This window comes from Phalacrocorax carbo, chromosome 6 (genome assembly GCF_963921805.1).
Source record: "Phalacrocorax carbo chromosome 6, bPhaCar2.1, whole genome shotgun sequence".
In the NCBI taxonomy this organism is placed as follows: Eukaryota; Metazoa; Chordata; class Aves; order Suliformes; family Phalacrocoracidae; genus Phalacrocorax; species Phalacrocorax carbo.
Window position 1 is genome coordinate 56,269,503 of NC_087518.1, and position 21,207 is coordinate 56,290,709.

General features: G+C 43.2%; 1 protein-coding gene across 2 annotated transcripts in view; it reads right to left on the bottom strand.

Annotated features, from left to right (window-relative positions):
• COL24A1 (collagen type XXIV alpha 1 chain) overlaps positions 1-20,514 on the bottom strand; it is a 149,964-nt gene extending 129,450 nt beyond the window's left edge. Inside the window, exons 1-3 of one of the 2 annotated variants that reach the window (XM_064455448.1) lie at positions 20,193-20,514; positions 13,725-13,786; positions 5,813-7,116 (exon numbers count right to left, since the gene is read on the bottom strand). In XM_064455448.1, the coding sequence (XP_064311518.1) occupies positions 5,813-7,116; positions 13,725-13,786; positions 20,193-20,248 (1,422 nt within the window). In that variant the 5' untranslated portion in view covers positions 20,249-20,514. The remainder of the gene's footprint in view (positions 1-5,812; positions 7,117-13,724; positions 13,787-20,192) is intronic. The other variant, XM_064455447.1, reaches the window with a different exon arrangement.
• Between the last annotated feature and the right edge of the window lie 693 nt (positions 20,515-21,207).

Genomic DNA, 21,207 nt, shown 5'->3' on the forward strand with positions numbered 1-21,207 from the left:
TACTGAATGAGGGCAGTGAGAACATTTTTCCGTATGTGACTTATTAAATTTTTTAAAAAAAACCATACCTGCCTCCTCCTTTGAAGAAAAAAACATGGCAATCAAAAAGACCCCTCACTTTGATTACACTAATTCATAAGTAATTACCTCTCTTCATCCAAAAAAACATAGAAAAGAAAAACTAACCACACCAAGCCCTCAGCAACCCCTAAAAGAAGCAGTGAAATATATTTTGAACTATGCAGCCAGAGGTGAATAATGCTTTCTCAAGGCTTTCTAAAATAAAGTAAATCATTGTAGATTAAGTCTCTGGTTAACAATAATTAGCAATTAGCACCAGCAATCCAGGTGTTTGATTACAGTATTAACAAGGACTCTACTTAACCCGAGTACATTACTCTTAATCTCTGTCTTAGACTCCTCCCGGCAACTCAAGCAACATCTCTGCGGACAGCAGACTTAGAGCCTGTACAGGTTCTCCTGGAAATGCTTTTTCAATAGCTCTATGAAGTTATTTCACCCTGTGTACTACTTCAACCAGTGAAAGCAACTACAACTTCAAATCAGCATAGCTTTTATACTAGCTAGGAAGCTCTGTATGCCTCTCGGGCATCCATGTAAGCCACATAAGTCAACCTCTGAGAGTAAGACAGTCTCACAAACCAAGGAATCAGTCATTTGATGAGCTTTTCCTCCTACTACCAGAAACAGTAATTGAACAAACCTGAAGCAATTAGAAGTGTCAGTGTGGTTTTTTGCATTTGACATTTTAACCGCCAATGAAAAAAATAGTGACTTTGTGTAAATATTTGAAACAAATTTAAAATTCATTTATTTAATAAGATCAGTTTGCTCAAAACAGATCATATGTACCTTAAGAAAGGTACTACAACTTACTGCCCTTAGGAATTGTGCAAATTTCATTTCGCTGTTGAGGGGAGAAGCTCAAGTTCCAAATAATCACGGCTTAATCCTGAAGTAACAGATGTAGACGCTACTCTTCCAGAAATTTTCACTACTTTTCAAATGGTCATTGGAATGAATATAATTAAGTTTTCACAGACATTTTCTAGGACACTGAAGCCCTTTTATGGATGCATGTGTTTTAAAACTGCCCTACGCCAGAAGTAATAGGAAGTATTTCATTTACACATAACAAGCCCCTAAGGTTTCAGACACATGGCAGTAAATTCTGCATTAAGTAGTTAAAACTTCTGCACAGGCATACGCTGATCCTGTTGCCATTCGACACCTAAATCACATTCACTGAACTTTCTCTTGCAAAACAACTATGAAGCTACTCTTCAAAAGGCATTTGACTAAACCCAACCACTCAACCTCAGCTCACCTCAAACACTTTTTTAGAAGACTAAATGTAAGAAACATGAGTTTAATTATTGATCCTTCAAATACCTAAGGCAGGTGTTCCTTCAGCAAAACGAAAAAGACATGACCTTTCCTGCACATCATCACCAAAATACCTGAAATACAGCACAGAAGTATCAGAAACATCAGGCTCCAAACCTCTTCTAAAAAACTCGTCACAAAAGGGAATTCCACTTCTAACACTGGCAATATCACTTGTTCTATTGTGCAGGTATCACACGGATTAGCATGCCTTCCTTACGTCCCACCTAAAATTTCCTGCTCTGTTTTGCCATACTTTCTGTGAACATGCAAAAAAGTATCTTTATTAACTCACCCTTTGCAGAACTATAAGATTTGTCCCTTACTTTCATTACTACACCCACTTCTAACCTTTACTTAGAATCCTATTTTCTGTAACTCTGCCACCATTAGTGCAACCTTCTGCAATCCTTCCTGTCTGTCTACATCCTTTTTAAAGCTCATCATCCAAAACTGATGGCACTTCTCCAAACTGCAGCCTCAGCATACCCAGAACAGTTGAAAAATGGCCTGTCTCTGATACTCACCACTCCTGGTAATGTATGAAGCATCACAGTGATAAGGTGCATTTATTCTCCGGTGCACTATAACATCACTATCGCCCTCATCCGACCACCTGACCGACCACTCCCCCATCCCCTAGTTGTACTTTTAATTTCTGTACTACTGCACTAAGTTTCATCTCAGTTTTTGACCACCTGGAATTCTGATTCTGTCACTCAATTCTTCTACCTATTCCTAGCATGCTCTCTCTTTTTAAAGCACGTTACTTCATACAGATAATAATTTAATTATCGAGCAAGAGGGATCCTACCAAACATGAATGTCCACCTATTTTTTCTCCTTCCTTCATTTGCATTTCACTGGAAATAATAAAAACACACACACACTTCTGTTTCCAAATGCCCTAGAGCAAGCAGTCATTTGGGTATGATTAACCTTTCTCTACAGCTGTGGAAGTCTCACTTTCTCCGTCAAGAATTCCTACAACAGCCAAAGCAATGTCATCAACATCAGAAGACTATACATATGGCTTTGGGTTACGGATTAAAGCTTTTCAGTGTTATTGTGCAGAAGATAGGGAAACTGCATTAGTTTCAAGTGAATTAAAATAAAATATTTAAGACTAACATTATCTTTTTGCTACTAAAAATAAAACAGCATCTTAAATTTTCACCTGAATCAGCAGATACCGAGATAGATTTCTCAGCCTGGGTAGGATAATGTGAACATTATCTGCAGAACTAAAACGCATGAAAGTGATTAACTGCCCAATATATCCCCTGTGGCTAGGGAGAGCCTTAGCAAGCAATTTTGTTCAACTAAGAAATAAGTTAAGAGTGAAACCTCTGCTGACGCTACCCTTGATGCTGCTTATTTAGCACCACATTTAGGATCCCTGAACTGCCCTCTTTCAGGGTTCTCGCCCTCACACCTCTTGGTTGGAATAAGAGCATCTCATCCAGGACTCAATTCTGCCTGACGCAGGGCTTGCACTTCCAGTTCCTCCTGGCCATATCTCCAGTCTGCTTCTCCTTACCAACTACATTGCCTTTGGTCTTCTACTAGTTCTCCTCCTGGCTGAGTGTTTTCATAATCCAGAAAGCTTTTCCAATAGAGAGGACTAATTCCTGCTCATTTCTCAGAGGAAGCCAAATCATGTGCAGATATGCCTGCAAATGCCATTACCTACCAGCAACTAACCTAAATCAGCTCTTCAGCTCACATCAACCCCTCCCTCTACCAGGGTGGTACTATGTATCATGCCACTGCAAACTGCTTTAGAACTTTGCAACGAAGAATATAAGTTTGAAAGTTAAACAGTTAAAAATACACACGAGATTTCTTTCTTTTTAAATTTATACAGTGCCAACACCCTCTGCAACACAAAAAGAAGTGGTTCATCAGATGAATGGTGCAGCTTTCCCTCTAAACTAGTAGTTCAGGAGACCACACTGTTCCACTTTAAACTCATATTTTTGTAGGGGATCTTGGTCATTGCAACTGCTAGAATTTTAATCAGGGTCTTAATAGTTTTGAAGAAATAGCTGCCCTTTTCCATATACTATCCATAAATGAAAGCCTGAATTCTGGAGCCCTGCTCTGCAGCGGTGGGTGAATTCCACAGCTGTGGGATCATGGAATACAAGGAGCCTTATTATACAAGGCAAGAATCGGTTCTGGTAGATGATTAAAAGCTAAAACGAAGCTGAGGAGTTTCAGAACCACAAAAGCTAGTTCTTGCCTGTCAACTCCATTAGAAGGAACATTATTTCTGTGTTGAAATGTTGGAAGAAGGTTCAAATCAACCACAACAAAATGAAAGAAGAAAATAAAAAGGGGTGGGGGGTGGGGGTTCGTGTCTCATCAGGATTTTTTGCTGCAAGGGAACTTTGCAAGTTCTTCAGAGTGGCGTTTTTAGGCTCACCACTGATAAGACTGTAGGTACTTACGCTCTGAAGTGTTAGAGCCACACGGATAAAAACTGGAGTACCTTTGGTCTTCTCTAGAAGGGTGTATGAGACTGAGAAAACAAACCAAGACCACCTCTTCCAGCCTGAGGCCGACAACAGCGGCAGGTACTGTGCCATGCAACTTCCATGGAGCACAATTCTTTACAAACGCTTGTGCAGAAAAGGCCATTGCAGAGGCCTCTTCCCTCTTTGGCATCAGCCTCTCTGGCAACACGGTGCTTTAGCTTCGCCTCCGTCTCAGTGGCTGCTGCTGGCCCCTTCAGCCAAACTAGTGCCCACAAAGGTCTAGATTAACTTCCCCATTCTGTCACAGGTCTCCAAGACCTTGGGTACGTTAGTTAAATCCTGACCCATCAAAACACTTCAGCACAAATGCACCGTATTCATTACTACAGACCATACCAAATGCAAGGTCTGCTCTAACCGCCTTCCTAGATGCAACAAATTTCTGCACCCCCAGTCTGTAAGAGAGGGACAGAAAATGGTAACACAGACATCTCCGAACTCACCAAATCAGCTATCATCTTTGACACTGTATGTATAGTGTCTATGTCTAGAAAAAAGCCCAGAGCATTTGCCTGGCAGCCACTTCTGTGCCACGTAAGAAAGAATGGATTTACCTTTCTTGGCTGTAACAGACTGAAATCACAATGTACAAGCTATGTGCTAAAATTAAAAGCTTCCATTAGCAGTTACTAAATGTGCTAAGCTCAAAAAATGGAAATTAACCTCATGTTGATGGCTGCTACATACTTAGCAATATGTCCCCATAAATACTATCATAAGGGACAAAAAGAGGAAAGACAACTGATTTCACATTAAGAAAAGATTAAGCAAGACCACCCCTGCACTAACGTGAATTACTTGTTAACACATTTTTCAATTGTGTAAAAATCCCTTCGCATCTGGATCCAGTTTAGAGTAAAAATTCAACTTTTACATAGGTTTTCAGTTGCTGACTTCTTTAAGAAAAAAAATGTTTCAGTACTGAAAGAATACTTGCAATAAATTTGTGGGCATATCAAATACATATGAGGAGCTGCTTAACACATATCAAATTGCTTTCCAGTAATAACCACACAAATGCGCGTGCACACACACAAAAAAAGAAGAACAAGTGGAATTATCTACTCTATGCTATGGCTTAAAAATTTTAAGCAAAAAATAAAACAAGCACTATCATATTTCCCAGGCTAAGCAGGAACTGCTGTTCTTTCTTTTCTGTAGCTTGATATGGCTCCCATTTTTGTGTATTAAAATGTTTGAGCCTCGTGCACACAACAAGAAAGCACAAATGGGTTTCTATTAAGAGCACTACTGCACATCTGCAATTGTTTCAGGGCTCACTTACCCTGCAAACTGAAATAATGCCACAAAATCTTGTAAGACTTCTAAAAGTCATTTTACATGCAGGTTTGCATGACCCCTAACCTTGGGTTACAAACGGTTTTACCACTCTAGATTCTCCAGCTGGTGTCTTTCTACAATAATGAATCTTGAGAGCATTGCTCAACTGAGAAAATTACATCAGTCTTCCAAACAACCTGGTCGTTCTTTTAATAGGTCAGTGTCTACATTTGTGTACTGTATGAATTTATCCTGTAATTTTATTAAGTAAGCAGTCTCCATAATTAGCAGTTGCAAACATCTGGCTGCATTTCAAATTTTAAAGAAGCCTGGGTTGCCCGCCACTTCACCAGAACATGAATGTCTTGAATGTCTTTGTATTCTGCCAATAAATAAAAATATACAACACTTACACCAAAATTACATGCGGGAAAGAAACATACTTAAGGCAGACAAACATTTGTACAGCACAGCCAGGAGAAGTTGCAGTCACAGCTTTGGCATGCTTTGTGAGGTTTCTTTCAAAGCCTCTGTTAAATGTATGTTGCTGCATTATAGTAAAAAGAGTAGTAAAGATAACTTACAGGAGGTCCAGTTTCCCCCTTTGGACCTCTGATACTTCCCATTTCAAACATTTTGTCAAGATCTTCATAGTCATAAGCATAATTATCAATACCAATGTCATAACTGTTTTGCGTGTGATGAGTCTCATCAGCATCAAATGCACCTTCCTGCCCTGGACCGAGTTGATTATCCAGAGAGAGGTCAGCAGGCAAACCATACAGCACTGTGTTGAAGATTTGCTGCTTTTTGCTTGGTTCATCTAAATTCTGTTTTGCTTTGTCCATTCCCTTGCTTTTAGTTTTACTCTGGTTTACAGGGGAGAGCAGAGAAGGCTCACTTTGTCTGCCTGAATCTTCTGTGGTATTATCAGAAGTATTTGGATGTGATCCTTTGGGGGTTTTAGTGATATTTCTTTTTTTGCTCATCTCCTGCTGACAAAGAGGCAGACTGATGTTCTCCTGGAGTTCTGTTTCAGGCCAAGCTTCCAGCAACAAAGGTTTCACCTCTGGAAACTCCGATCCAGAGACATTTCTTGACTCAAAGTATTCTGACAGAAAGTGAATCTGAGCAACATCGGTAGCAGGAATGTTTGCTGTTTCTTCCCTTCTAGAAGCTGATATGCCCTCTGACTGGTTTTTCTCATCAATCATCATCATTGAAAAAACATCCAGCCCATGTGACACATGTGGAGCTCCTAGCAGAGATCGATACGTTTCAGCCTGGCGACACTGCTGTTTCACATATTTACAATAGTTTGCAGAGGCTTCTGCAGAGGGAATAATATCTAGCTGACATATAACTCCTTCAAAGCTGACAGAGTGAGAGTTCATCCTTCCCAGGGTAAATAAACCATCCAAATAAAATGTCTCCACTTCAGAAAGTATTTCCCGGCTATAGTACTTCTTTCCGCACTCAGCAAATATTGAGACAGTCTTATCTCTAATGTCAATGGCAAATGAATGCCATTGTTCATTATGAACACTATAATCAAAGTATGCGGACTGCTTCCCTCCAGTGTGCACCACTACCTTTCTTGGTAGCAACTGGACACCAAACTGCAGTCTATTTTTGTTCCTAATACTGAAAAGGAAAGCGTTATTTACTCTGTAAGAGTACAACCCAACTAACACGGTGAACTGATGCCCTAGATTTGACGGTATCACTTGAGTGATGGGGGACTCAATGTGTGCGTCACTAGTTAGTACAACTCCCGATACGGTTAGGCGAACACCCTGAGGTAACAGAGATGATGTTGAGGGCACTGTTGTCTCTGAGGGCTGTCGAACGTCTTTCACAAGGCCTAGTTGATGAAGAACATCTATTGCTGTAAGAAGAAATAAAAGCATACTGTTGATTTCATTTACAAGCTCATAAATTCATATCCATATAAACAAAATATGCAAAACATCTTAAAAAAATCTGTACTTCCCAGAACATGTATACTGCACACAGCAAGGCAACCAAATCCCCAGTGTACGGCACACCAAACTTTCACATAAATCAAACAAATAATTAAAGCCAGAAATAAATTTCCATCTTTAAAAAAAATGAAAAACACATAGAAAGGTGAACGTAACGCCCATTGTAAGTTAGTTCATTTATGAAACTGAAAAATCCCCATTTGCTGTCTTCAACTTTTTCACAGTAGTTAAACACACTTTGTTAGTTCCTTATTTATTTGACTAATCCTACCCACTCTTCGAGCAGATTTTTTTTTTACCTTTGCAAAAACCTTCTGCAATAAAACCATACTTTTCCTCTTTATCATAAAAGTTTAAATGTAAAGTATCTGGGGGGAGCGTTGCTTTGTTTTTAAGAAGGGACAAGCTATTTATAACACAGTAACACCTCAGTGGTGTACCAGAAGGTAGTCACTGGCTCAAAGCAAATTAAAAAAGTAAGCCTTGCCAAGTAGCTACTACATGCTGCAGAGGTAATGCAACTGGTACCCAGGGAGAATTGCTGTGCTTCCAACAGGGAGCTTTCCTCCTGCCAAGCAAGGCCCTCGCCGTTACAGAGCTGGCTTCAAGGGGAATGTTTTCCCCATAGGATCATCCCTGATTGTATGTATCTGTCCTAAACTCAGTCAGTCTAAAAGAAAACAAAGATATTTCCAATGGGAGTTGCCACTGAGTGTGCCACCACTGCCTCCTTTTCCTCCACATAGTTTACTTGTCTGGGCCAGGGATGAAGTGAACTCTGTGGAAGAAGTAGTCATCAGGAGCAAGGAAAGAGGAGAAATGGCAGGACCCAAGGGACAGTGCTCCCATCTTCTGGCTCATCTGTCCTCCCAGTGAATGCAAGGCTGCAGCTACGCAGACAAGATATTGAATTAAGAGTGCATTCCACAGCAGGAGACAGCAGTGGACATTAAGGAGATGGAGACACCATCTGTCCTACCGATTTATGTCCTATCGGTTCAGCTTTGGCATACAGAAGTCTGGATAGGAGATCTTCCTACAAGGTGGAATGGGCAGTAGTGTTTTTCACTTTTGGATTCCCTAGTGTCTTAATAATGTGAGCTTTGCGCTTTAGCCCTTTCCTTAGCCTGGACGTTACAGTATCTTCATCTTTTACCTGGCTAAATATCTTCACCTAATGGGTAGAAACACAATTATAGTGCCTCCTGATAAACTGAAATCATATCTATCTGACCTGGGGTAAGAAATCAAAGCCACCTTCCTCCTAAAGGGCAAATCAATGGCCAAAGATACCCAAATTCATTTGGTATTGCCTAAATCAGATTTAAGAATGTTGGAGTTGGTGGGCATAAACACCTTCTTCCTTTAAGATGAATATAGAGTCACTGATAGATCCCTTATGGTGCAGCTGAAACAGAAACACTACAAAGGCTTGAACAGGAGCTAAACTGCACGTCCCCAGCAGTCTTCCTGTAGGGTTGCAAAATAAGACAGCACTTACGGCACTGATTGGTAAAACTGCTTGTCTGGGTGTTTGTGAAAGGTGCTGTGGAAATACTGCAGAGACTGAGACAAAATGCAGTCATGGAAATGACAAGAAGTTTGGGGGCTAAAACACATGACATGAAAAAAGGCTGAAGGAGCTACATTTGCTTGGCCTAGAAGTGGGAAGGTTTGTGGGAATCTAATTACAATTGTCCATTATCAGAACTGGGGTTACAGGAAAACAGAAAAGCTGAGGAGTAACAGGACCAAGCCGCAACACAAGAAATTCCAGCTCCATACAAAGAAAAAGCATTCTCACTGCAAAAGTGGTTAAGTGCTGGACCAGGGGGGCAGAGACATTATGTGATCTCCATTCTTGGAGATTGGGCCCTGTCCAGTTGGGCTTTGACAACAACCTGAACTAACTTCACCATTGACCCTCCTCTCAGCAGGAGACACGGCCAGATGAGTTTGACATCCCTCTAACCTAAGTTTTCTGATCCTCTGCACAAGGCGAAACTGAACATTGTAGTTTTCAGAAACAGTATTGCACAGAAGCATATGATATCATCTTCCCCCTCCCCAACTGGAACAGCTGGCTGGACCTAAGCTTCAGTGAACTGCCTATATTAAAAATGACTAGTAGTAACTATTGGTTGCACTGATCTAATAAGCAGGACTGGGAAGAGACTGACACTTTCCACAGCATTTAGCTGAGGGTACTTCACGATGCATGTTGTGCTTACATTAAGTACATAAAGCTATTAAATGGTGTAACACAAATTTGGATTAACCAAGAAGAGTTAAGGATTCTCTGCTATATTAAGAGAAAAGAGCAACTGAAACAAATGGATGTTCACTCTTCCAGTGGAAAAAAAGGTCTCCTTTCCCAGTCTTCCCTTTCTCTGTTTACTGAATGTATTCATTGCAAACTTTAAGAATAGACAGATGTTGGCTTAGTTTCAGTGGTAAATTATGAAACGAGCCTGAGATTTCCTTGAGAGTGGTTTATAAATTGGAACCAAAAGCACCAACCTGAATGCACTGTACATCTTGAAAATTAATTACACACCTTGTAGTGTTTCTAGTCACGTTTGAGATTCATGGACATGCCAAGATTACCCTGGCAGGTAGCCAGTGCAGAGAGAGGTATAGAGAAAGCATATCTTTGCAGAAAGTCATGTGTGCGCCAGTTTCTCAAGATGTTTTGCCTCAGAGCAATTAATTTACTATGGCTGTATTTTTATCTGTCAGACTGATAACAGAGGTCAGGTTATAGTAGAGCTTCGAAGCACAATGCATCTGGCTAATGAACCACCACACTTTCCCAGGACCCCGGTCCTGCATGGTCTGCCTGTAGCTGGAGGAGAAAATTGTACTTGTATAGCCCTTGCGAAGGCTAAGAAGAAACACAGGTCCTGAGCTCTGGGCAATGCAAAGGTCTTATGCTTGCAAATACCACCCCAAGGCTGGAGACACCGCTCCCACACTCCTGTGCACTGGCTGGGCCAGCTGACTGCACAGAAGAGAATAGCTAATAACCTAACCTAAGGTTGTGCCTAAATATTACATCCTAACCGGAAATATTTGGCAAGTACTTGTATTTTAAATATATGTAATTATATATTTGTATTTAAACATAACAATGCACGTGACCTGTCCAAAGTATTGTAAATTGAAGTATAAACCAAAAAGCTTAAACTGGCTTAAAACAGTCAATTTAAAAATTACATTCAAGAATACTGTTCCTAAATCTCAATCTGCAAGCAAAATTACCAGAATTTTAGTAGTTCTGATTTGAAAGCAGCACGTTGTTTGAAAGTTATTAAAAAAGGAAAAATCATCTGAGAGCACGATGAGAAATAAGACATATTCTCCACATCCTGCAAACAGATTTCTGCAAACGACAGGTCCTGAGAAAGCTAAACACAAATAAATGCTGTGTGAAAAAATGACAGCAAAAGATTAAGTATCAACTAATTATTCCTTGCTGACTTGCTGCCTGTTAAACCACCATCAAGCCAAAAGGCTGTTCCAAGCATTTTTGGCCAGTCGCTTCATTTCTGGTCCAACATGTATTTTTATTTTATTTTAAGGCTTTCAGAAGCTCTTGGCAGTACACAGGGCTTTGGGAGCAGGCAACCCTCTCAACTCTTCCTCCCAGCATGACAACCACTATTTTCTTTACCTATCAGTAGTCAGTTTTCTTTGTTTACCCATGTCTGCACAACATCTGTCTTCACTTACTGTTCACTTAACCCATTAGTCCCACAATTTGTAATGGCTCATCTTCTTGAAGGAAAAGTTGTTTTGGATTTTTGGTGCTTTCCTTCCGCCTTCTAGGAGAACTTGAAAAATTCACAACCTTACTGCATCCCAAGGGGAGGGAAAACCTAACACGGGCTTTGGCAAAAAAATCTTCCGACCCTCTTGTGGCACAAAAAAAAAAATATCCCAAAAAGGGATTGGGGAAGGATGAGGGGATTCACCTATTTGATTGTTCCACACCCCTATTCGTTCAGTCTCTCTTGTTCATTTTCCACATTCCTCCATACTCACGACTGCTCCGAAGGCAGGACGTTTGGGGTGCTCTCTCCATTTGAGCGATCCGACTATACACTTTACTCACTTTCCCTTTACCAGTATGGGTGAGGGAGAGACAAGGGTCATTCATCAGCCAGCTCCACCAGCACTGAGAGTAATTCCTCATCAAGTTGCCCCTTTCCTAGGTGACGCTGCATCCACAGTTGGGTAAATTAAGATACCTGGCTGCAACCAGTGCTCTTCCAGACACCAGGCCAAGTGACTGGCATAGGAAAGCCAACCAGATACATTGATTCTGCATGTCCTTGAGCCACACTCAGAGTACTATTCCTAAAGGCTGAGGCTGCATCTTTACATATATTTCACTGAACCCAATTGATAGCAGCCTACCGAAATGAACAAGGCAGAGCTTCTCTGATCAAGCATGCACAGGCTGTCCCATCAGCTCAGGAGGGAAGGAATGTTAATTACTCTAGCTAGCATCTTCATATTTGGCAGAATACTCTTTTTCAAAATACAACTGCCAAGAAAGTTTTAATAACAATGTAAGCGTTAACATATTCCTAATGGGCAGACAATCCTGTTCCTGGACAAACTCTAAGCACTGCAAATGGAATAGTGCTAGCTCTGCACGTTACATACTGAGATTGAAGGATGCACTTGAGCTGCTCTTTTTTTGAGGTGGTTTCCTCAGTCTGTTCTCTGAACTGCTTTTTGCAACCCTACTTACACACTGTGCAAATAAAGTGCACGAGGGACCAAATTCACCCATGGGCAGAAAGTTGCATCAAGGTTCAATGCATCATTTTGATCCCAAGCAAGGACTTGAAGAAAATAAAGCCATGTATGGTGACTGTGCATGGAGTTTGCATGGCATCTGGAGGGGAGTTTCCTTTCAGTAGGGTTTCTCATATGGCTGTCTAGAAATGCTGTTGAGCAATTAAAAAAAGTATAGGAAAGTTCTTTCATCTGCTGGTGACAAATTAAAAAAACAATCAAATCCAAGCATGTCAAGACTGGAGGCTTTACGCCATTTCTGCAAAGCTCTGTGTTCGGAGGTACTTTCAGCAGAGAGGCAAATAAGCCTCAGACTATGCCTGCTCCCCACGCTGCTGCCACCCCCAGTCCTGTAGCCTCCACGGTCCTCACCTGAAGTTCTGTTACAAAAGCAATTTTCAGGCTGAGGCACATGAGAAGTGAGAGAAACTGTTTATTTCTTTGCGGAGGAGGGTGGGCTGGAGGAATGAAGACAACTTGAAACATCACTGCATACCTCTCTGTCATCCCTCACCTGCTCCTGCTACACCTGAGAAGTGCAAAATGCCTCCTTGAAACAGCCTCTTCCCTTTCCGTCCCCTCGGGCCTGGAGGACAGGCCACGCACGTCTACGGGTGCTGCCCCTCCTCTGATGAGGACTTGGCTCAGCTACTAGAAAAATACAGGAAAGTCCCCTCATCACAAAAGCACACGTCCCCACTGAGCTGAATGCGAAAAATCAACAACTAATCTTACCAGGCAAACAACGAGCAACTAATGTAAGGCAAAACTACAAAGAGAATGGAGGGGGGAATTAAAAAAACACAACTGGAGGAAAAAAAAAATAAAAAAAAAAAATCAAGCTTTGCCAGTCACAGGGAATGATGGAAAGAAAAAAGGCATTGGTGAGAATAATGGTGGGAGGCTGCTGAGATATCCCACAGGGCTCTAACAAAACATTATCAGGAATGAGTCTTGTCTTAACCGCGCAGCCCAGCTGTTTGTATTCAGCTGAGTATTTGCAGTTAACATACTTACCAGCCAAGGACGATCTGTTTCTGGCTTCACCTGTACGGTGAAGGAACACGGCAGAGAACTGATGCTGCCACTCTCCTGGCAGGTGGGAAATTACTAAATGGCATGTTACCTCCACCACTTTGGGACGTTAATATTCCCACAGCGGTCTCTAGTGCAAGCTGTACATCTGGTGCAGTTACAACAGCTGGCAGACTGAAAAAGGAACTAAAAACAAGACAACCCTATTTCCTCACTAACATCTGCATCTGAATGTAAAACCAAATGAATACACAATTTCACTTTTTGCTTTAATGATGCCAGCCTAAACTAAGCCTTTACTATATGCAGTGGTTTGCTTGCACAGCCCTAAGTGCAAAGGTAACTCAGTCATAGCTTCCCACCCCCAAGGACACCCACTTGCAGCGGGGACACAATCAAAGCCTTTTCACTGTACAAGACTTCTCTTTTATGAAGAGCTTGCTTAAATATGTAAGCAATTTCATAGACAGAAAATCTGAGTAATTTTCAAAAGGTCATCTTTTCCAAACTGGTTGCTTTAAACTTTTGGTCTCATTATGCTCTAGCTGGTATTTTCTTTAAATCACCATTAAGGAACTGAACCTAAGGTCACCAGTAACAACAGCCATCTCCTCTCTTCATCTAGTAACAGATTATAAAATATCCCATCACGAAAAAAGAGCATTCTCACCTTGTTTGGGTACTTGTGCAACACCCACAGCTATACATATTGTAATAAAAAGGAGAGTTTTCCTAAAAGGCAAAGAAAGAAAAGAACATGTGAGAAAACATCTACAGTTTTAGAACTCCAAGGAATTAGAAGCTTGATCCAACATCCAAAGTCAATGGCAGGATACCACTGACTTCAGCAAGTCCTGGATCAAAGCCATCACGTTGTACAACTTTCCACTGATGCTGAGAAGGCGTTTTATACAAAGATCAAGGATTATGTATGCCCTCATATATAGTACATATATTTTACACTGGCTTATATTAATAAAGTAAGTGCATCTGGTTTATATTTTCTTGCAGCAGCCTTCAAATATGAATGCTGCTATGTAGTAAATTTCTTCCTGGAAAGAAGAAAAAAAAACCCACAATGTTACTGAAGGAAACCTTAAAATAAATGACAAGTTAATGCCTGTAGAGATCATTAGATACTCTGACCTATCAGTCTTGTCACTGTATCACATAACTTTACCATAAATGAAAATGTCATGCTTGTTCCTATATTATAAAATTTTGACTTGCTCTTCAAAGTTAAAAAAGTCCCATCACATTTTGACTTAAAACTTCATGCTCAGACTGCAGCACTGTTACGTATCATAGCCTATTTTCTGTTAATGTGGAACATCCAGGCACAGAAACAGATGTATGTAACAATAATAGTAACCTATATCTATTTAGTTCTAAGAAGAAATATTTCTAAAATATCAGAAATATAGTTCTGATACTAACTACTCAACTCATGCTCAAGTCACAGCTCACCCCTCTTGCTCATTAAGCTATGTAACCTCATTGATTTTTCTTAATATGAAATACTAGATTGGCTAAAAGTGTTTGCTGGACAGTGCCAGAGAGCACTTGAGTATCTGGAATAAACAGTGTTTGAAAGTACCACAGTTGCTACCAAACACCTGTAACTTCATGTGATGTAACTTTGCCAGCTAATTAGTCAGGTTTGCACAGCAAAAAAATAGTGCAGGAAGAAAACCCTGCCACTTTCTACAGGAAGGTATGGCTCAAACAGCAATGACAGACATGTTCCTTCCACTGAGCGTTCACTGCCAGGTTGCCTTCAGCTCAGAGGATACTGTACGCATAAAGCAAATATTAGTAATGCTACAACGACAAAAAATCATAGCATGATTTAGATATTTATTTTTATATATGTATGTACATACACACATATATATAGGAGTATTTAGTGAAAAATCTTAATATTCCTTTCAAGGGTTTGCAATTCAAACATTCCAGAAACATCCAAGTACATGAAAATCACAGAACAAAAATCTGGTTTTATGAAATTTTTCAGTGAAGCAAAGTGGGAAAAAAGAGACAAAATCCATTAAACTAGCAGGGGATGGGTTTGGTTACTTACTCCTCTTCCACTTCGGCATTTACTGTGGGGTTTCACCCCAGTTTTCAAGCCAAGTCCCCCTTAGGGGAAGGGGGTACCTCACAGCTGGTGCCACTGCTTCTTGCAGGCCCCCTCCCCAGCCCACCCCAAGCAGCAGGTAGTTCTCAGCTGCCTCCTCCCCAAGCCCAGCCCTTGATAGACACTTGGCAACCACAGCCCACTGGCCGAGCCTTTCCCCAAATCCTGTTATGAGGAAAAACACCTGAGGCAAATGCTGGGAGGAGAAAAGAAACATTACAGACCCAACCAACTCCCATTGCTTACAGGTGTGTTGGTTCAAACACTAATTAAAAAACTGCACTAGCCACCACCACCACCCACTCCGCAGCTGGCAAACCTCTCTGCTCTCCTTTCCTTTCCCACCTGATCAGCAGCCTGGACTGTATTCACAAATTGCCACACTGATTTTTCAGGAAAAACACTTATTTAAACAGGATTTCAAATTACAGGGGCAAGGAAGAGAAGCTTTATAAAATTAGACTAAACATATTTTTCCTGCTATGATATACCTTACAGAGCCTCCTGTTTCCAAACATCTGCTCAAAGTTTTCAAAGCGACTAAGTGGGCTGGATCTTGGACAAAGTTAGGTCCATTGGTTATACACCTACATGTGGATTTGAATATTGTGAGAGCCTACGTTTTGACAGTCAGAACCAATAAATAATTTAAGGAACAGTAAGCCATGATAATGGTACTGTTTTGTCATTGGTATTGCCATCATAAAACTGTAGATACATCATGGTTTTTTAGAAGAAAATGCACAGAATGTACAGGATACTAAAAATATGCGCCATTGCTCCAGTTCTGATCACAGAAGGGGAGTGGGGTGGAAACTACGCCTTACAAATCCCAACGTGCTTGTAAGGGCACATTCTTTAATTAACCACTGCAGTCCCTAGCTATTCCTTTCTTCAGGCCTTCTCCTGCTACAGCCATGAAATGTCTACTGGAACAGTTCTGCCACTCCTGCAAAAAAACTAAATGACTGTTGACCAAAGAGCAGGTCGTTACGGGACACGCGCTTTGGGCTTTTTTCCAGCTCCAACGACCAGAATTCAAGTTCATAGTTTGTGCCACACAATGCTTCATCTTGCGATCTAATGAGAAGCTCAGTGACAAGAGATAGCTGTGTTAGGAAGAAGATCCATGCATTGCGCTGTATCAGCTAAAACTCAGGACAAATCTTTAACTTCTGTGGGCACAAAATAGATTTGCAATTTAAAAAATAGCATACAGCATTTTAGTTAACTCCAAAGTCAGGATGCTCAAAGGTCCCCAGAGCCCAAAATGCAAAGGTGACTCCTCTTAACATTACAACAGCCTCTTCCACAACATCAGCCAGGGACAAGCCGTGTGTCAGGTATCTGCCTCTGTCACCTCCCAGCAAATGTTGTAGGAAGGCAAGAAATTCCAAAATGCTCCCAAGGCTGTAAATTACACGGATGTAACTGGATATACAGAAACATTTAGTGAGAGGTAAAGACAAATGTCTGTTATACGCAGTGCTCTCCAGCTAATGTCAAGAACAGATGAGTGATCAGCTAAGAGAAAAAACAGGGACCAGAGGCAACCATAGGGCTGGAGGTCCTCTAATCCGTGGGAAAAGTTAGCCTTTCTTCCACCTTTTTTCACAACTGAAACATTCTGTAAATGAAACCACGTGCAACCGAAAGTGAAGTTGTACAAGGGAGCCCTCCATAGCCAAAGATTAAAAAAAAATTGAATTCTGTCTTCCCAAGAGAATCCATTTGTGCAAACCCTCCCTTCTTGGTCAACATCATTACTCACTCTTTGCATTTGCAGCTTTTAAGCTGCAGAGAAGCCAGTTCTCAGTCTCCATTCTCACACCAGCACTGCCACTACACCACCAGGCTCCCTGCTGTGTCATGCCCACGTGGCTTGATCCATTGTCTGCCATAGCTGTGAGGAACAAAGCAAGCAGCGTGCAGATACCCCAGACCACACATGCCTTAGCTGAGCCCACAGCTCTTGGGGAGACTTGCTCTCTTGGGACATGAAAATAGAAAAATGCAAAAGCATGTGACAGGGAAGACTCCAGCGCTGGCTATTTTCCCCCTTTAACATCACACATGAAGCCGTTCCAATACCCCTTGGCTATGTCCTGTCCTAGAGTCTAGGTATCTCTTGAGCTTCCTCCCCTCCTCCTACTTTTTCATCCTCTCTCCTCCTTTACATGCAAGCACAAGCTGAGGGCAACTATATAGTTGTTTGGAGGAAGGCTCTATCGCATGTGATTGAGCTCTTCTACCGCTTAAAACAGAGATTATCCTTCTGGTAATCTTTGACATCTTGTGGCTGTTTGTTCCTTCCTACGAGTGGACAGCGACTATCGGTGTTTATTTTTTCCCATTTGGGGTGAGAGATGGATGAGGAAACCGATAAGCTTCAAAGCAAGTTGTGGCAAGCAACAATGAAAAAAATCCACCCTCTGAAGACTGTTCGGCAGCGTTCAGAGCTTGGCTTTGGTCAGTGCACAGCAGTATCCTCTTCATTCCAGCTAGTTTCCCAAACCTCAAGTTTAAAGGAAGAAATACCACTAACTGGCTGCCAGAGCAGGCAGGAACACCTGTGTTCCCAGTGTAACTGGGACAGATGCATTCAACCCTGCGCTCACCAGTGACAATGGTTTAAAAACTAGCACCTGCCCCACAGCATTGCTCTGTTGGATCTCCTCTGAGGACAATGGCCCAGCTTGTGTCCATCAGGCCTGAGGGCAGCTTTGGGAAAGGCGATAGCACCTTCTAGACAGAGATGCCCTGGGCCTCTCAAGGACCCCAAGCTGTTAAAAACCTTATCTTTCAAGACCCAAGAAGAAAGATATCCTCCTTTGCTGCTACAATTAGATTAGCCAGCAGGTCCAGTGCTGCTTCCCAAGTTTTAAGAGACCTACTATCAACATGGCTTGAGGGGACACGACAGCCTCCAAAGCCTCTCCTGGGTGACAGTCACATGCCCTTTGGGCGCGGATGCCACTGTGCACCCAACCAGCAAGGGGGAAGCTCCCAACTCCTTTGCCGCAAGTTCACCATTTGAAAGAAGGGAAAAAGGGAGACATACAAGGTAAGGTGAGAGGCAGAGGATCAAAAGGTATATTGGTCTTTCCTTCTGAGGAGCAGTGGCCTGAGGAGTCCTACAGCACTGCTGTGGTTCAGAGAAAGGAAACTCCCTGCCTGGTGGCCCAGACATTCTCTGGACAGCATTTGGCTTAAGGTGACAAACTACCACATCCAGAAGAACAGTCAGCACTGTTAGTATTTCTAAAAGGAGAAAAATTAATTTTAAAATGTGCTTTTATAACAGGTTTATGAGTACATCCCTGATTTCTTACACTAGTTTTCTTGCCTAGCTAGCGTAAACTGTTTTCTTCTGTATTAAGACAAAAGTATGCAGCTCAAATTCCAACTCCTGCAAAATACTCTCTCCTCTCAGGGTTTGTCTTTCTATGTTTTGTAAATTGCTCTTCAAATGCTCTGCAACTCAGTGCTTGCAAGTGACAAGGGTAACACAAGCTTGTGCAGGTTTTAAAATTAAATATTCCATCAACAAATTTGGCAAGAGATTTCAGAGTCATGCAGCTGGAGGAGTTTTATTTATTGAACCTGCAGAGAGAGCCCTATACAGGTAGCAGGTCTGATTTAATGGCACTTCCACAAAAAGGTGGTCTAGGTTGCCAGGGATTGATTGGTTTGATATATGCTAAGGAAACCTGATCCTTAAGGAAACCAGAATTCTGGTTTCTTAACCCAGGCAAGCAACCAGGCTGCTTTCTCTCTAGTCACATAAATTAGGTAAACAAGATAGAAGCATATGGATACATATTCTGACGCTATCTCCGATTTTGAACTCGGATAAACTGCATCTCTGCTACTGTACTACTTCACTATAATTCAGTTTGTTTCTATATCAGCAATATCCCTGCACAGGTATCAGATAAACCCCCTTTTTAAATTGCACTCAGACAATTCCTGAAGAAGTCCCACAGACAGAGGCATTAAATACACAGATCTCCCGGGAAGGCCACCTTCAGGCAGCCACATAACGGCTCATAAGCATTCAAGCGCATCCAGACTATACACCAGGCACACTTTAGGAGCATAATCCTCACGACAACACATGACAAATCCTTCTCTGTCCTGCTCAGAGCTCTCAGTGAACTTAATTTAAGCCACAGCCAGAATAAAATAAGCACTTTACTAAAGCAGACACATACTAATAACCTCTAGAATATCATTACTACTATCAAAAATTCACAATCATCTTGCCTAGGCTGCTTTTAGGCAAACTATAAAGGAAAGCGGAGCTCTACCTTCGCATTGCAGATGATGATGCATTAGAAATAGCTCAGCCTACCGCTGAAGCAAGTAAACACAGGGCACCTCGTCCAGCCATCTCTGTTATTAAGAGAGTAGCCTCAGCTCTTAAACGTAAGTTCTGCAGGTTTTGTTTGTTTGCTCTGTTTTAACAGCGAGGTACCAAAAGGGAGGACGAGGAGCCAGGTTACATCTGGGTGCAGAGGCACACTCTGCCCCAGACCCGTGTCTTCCCCCTCGGGGAGCAGACTGGGGTGTACTGGGTTGCCCCCGCTCCTCGGGGGGCCACACACCCGCCTAACCCTCCCCAGGCCGGGCGCCCCAGAGCCGGGGCGTGGGAAGGATGACACGAGGATGCTGGACGGCACCGGGAACATCCAGGAAAGCAAGAGGGAGAGGAGAGATAAGGGAAAGCGCCTGGAAGGGGTCAGGGGCGTGCGGAGGGGAGAGACGCCCGGGCGGGCTCCCTCCGGGGAGCCGGCACCCCGCAGCCCCCGCCGCTCCTCCGGGGGCACCGGGACCTCGCGGGGTTACGGCTGGTGTTTGGGGGGGGGGGGGGGGGGGGACACAGCCCACCGGGGTCTGGGGGACAGCCCACCGGGGTCGCCGTCCTCTGCCCCCCCCCTTCGCCCCGCGGCGGGGCGGCAGCGCGGTGCGCCCCGTCGCGCCTCCCCGGCTCCCGCTTACGTTCGTGCCGCGGGAGAGATGCGTCCTCGCCTTGTCCTCTCGGCTCCCAAATGCATTTGTATGCATTTGCCCGGGCAGCGGGAGATCCGAGGGAAAGCCGGAGCCCAGCGCCGCGCCGCCGCCGCCTCAGGTCCTGTCCATGAAACCCCCGAGGTCTCCGCCGAGCTCGGCGCAAGCCCGGGGGCGGTCCCGGGGGGCTGCGGGGGGGGCACCGGGGGGAGCCCCGCGGAGTCCGGCGGCGGCGGAGCGGTGCTGCAGCCGCCTGCCCCGGCACCGGCGGTCCTCCCCGCCCGCCGCGGTGTTAGATTTCAGCGCTGGCTGCTTGGCGATTACATCAGCAAACACGGCCCCCGGGGCGGGCCGGACCCCGGCCACGCGTGGTGGGAGCTGCCCCACGCGGGTCCCCCCTCCTCCGGTGCCGAGCCGGGCCCCGGGAGGGAGGGATGAGGAGCGGGAGGGCGGCCGGAGGGACGGCGAAGGTGCGAACAGGTGATGCCCTTTAGCGCTTCCGACGGGCGAGGAGCGCCTGCGGACCCCGCCGGGCTTCAGGCGGGAAGGCTTGGCAGGAGGCGGCAAGTTAAATTAAAATGCGGGGATGGAGAAAGCGGGGGGGAGGGAAGGGAGATGGTGAAATGGTATAAAGAGAAAAAGCTGAGCGTGCTGGAGGTTTTGCATCCCGAGTATAATTGGAGTGGGGTCCAGCAATCCTCCCTCTGGAAAATGTTTGACAAGCAGTTGTAATTTGGTAGTATTATAATGCCAAGAGAAATACGACACCCTTCCCTGTCTTCTTCCTAAAGAAACAAAGGTCTTTTTAGCTTTAATTTCCAGTTTTCTTACCTCGTCCCAGTAACGCTTTCTATTACTGCTTATCCCATAAGACATCTTTATGCAAACTGTCTCTCAAAACAAACAAGGTCAAATTAAACAATACCAGACGTTGCAATACGCACTATACAGCTAACCTGTGGTCAAATCCTGCAGCCGTACTTGAGCAAAACTTCCATCGACCTAA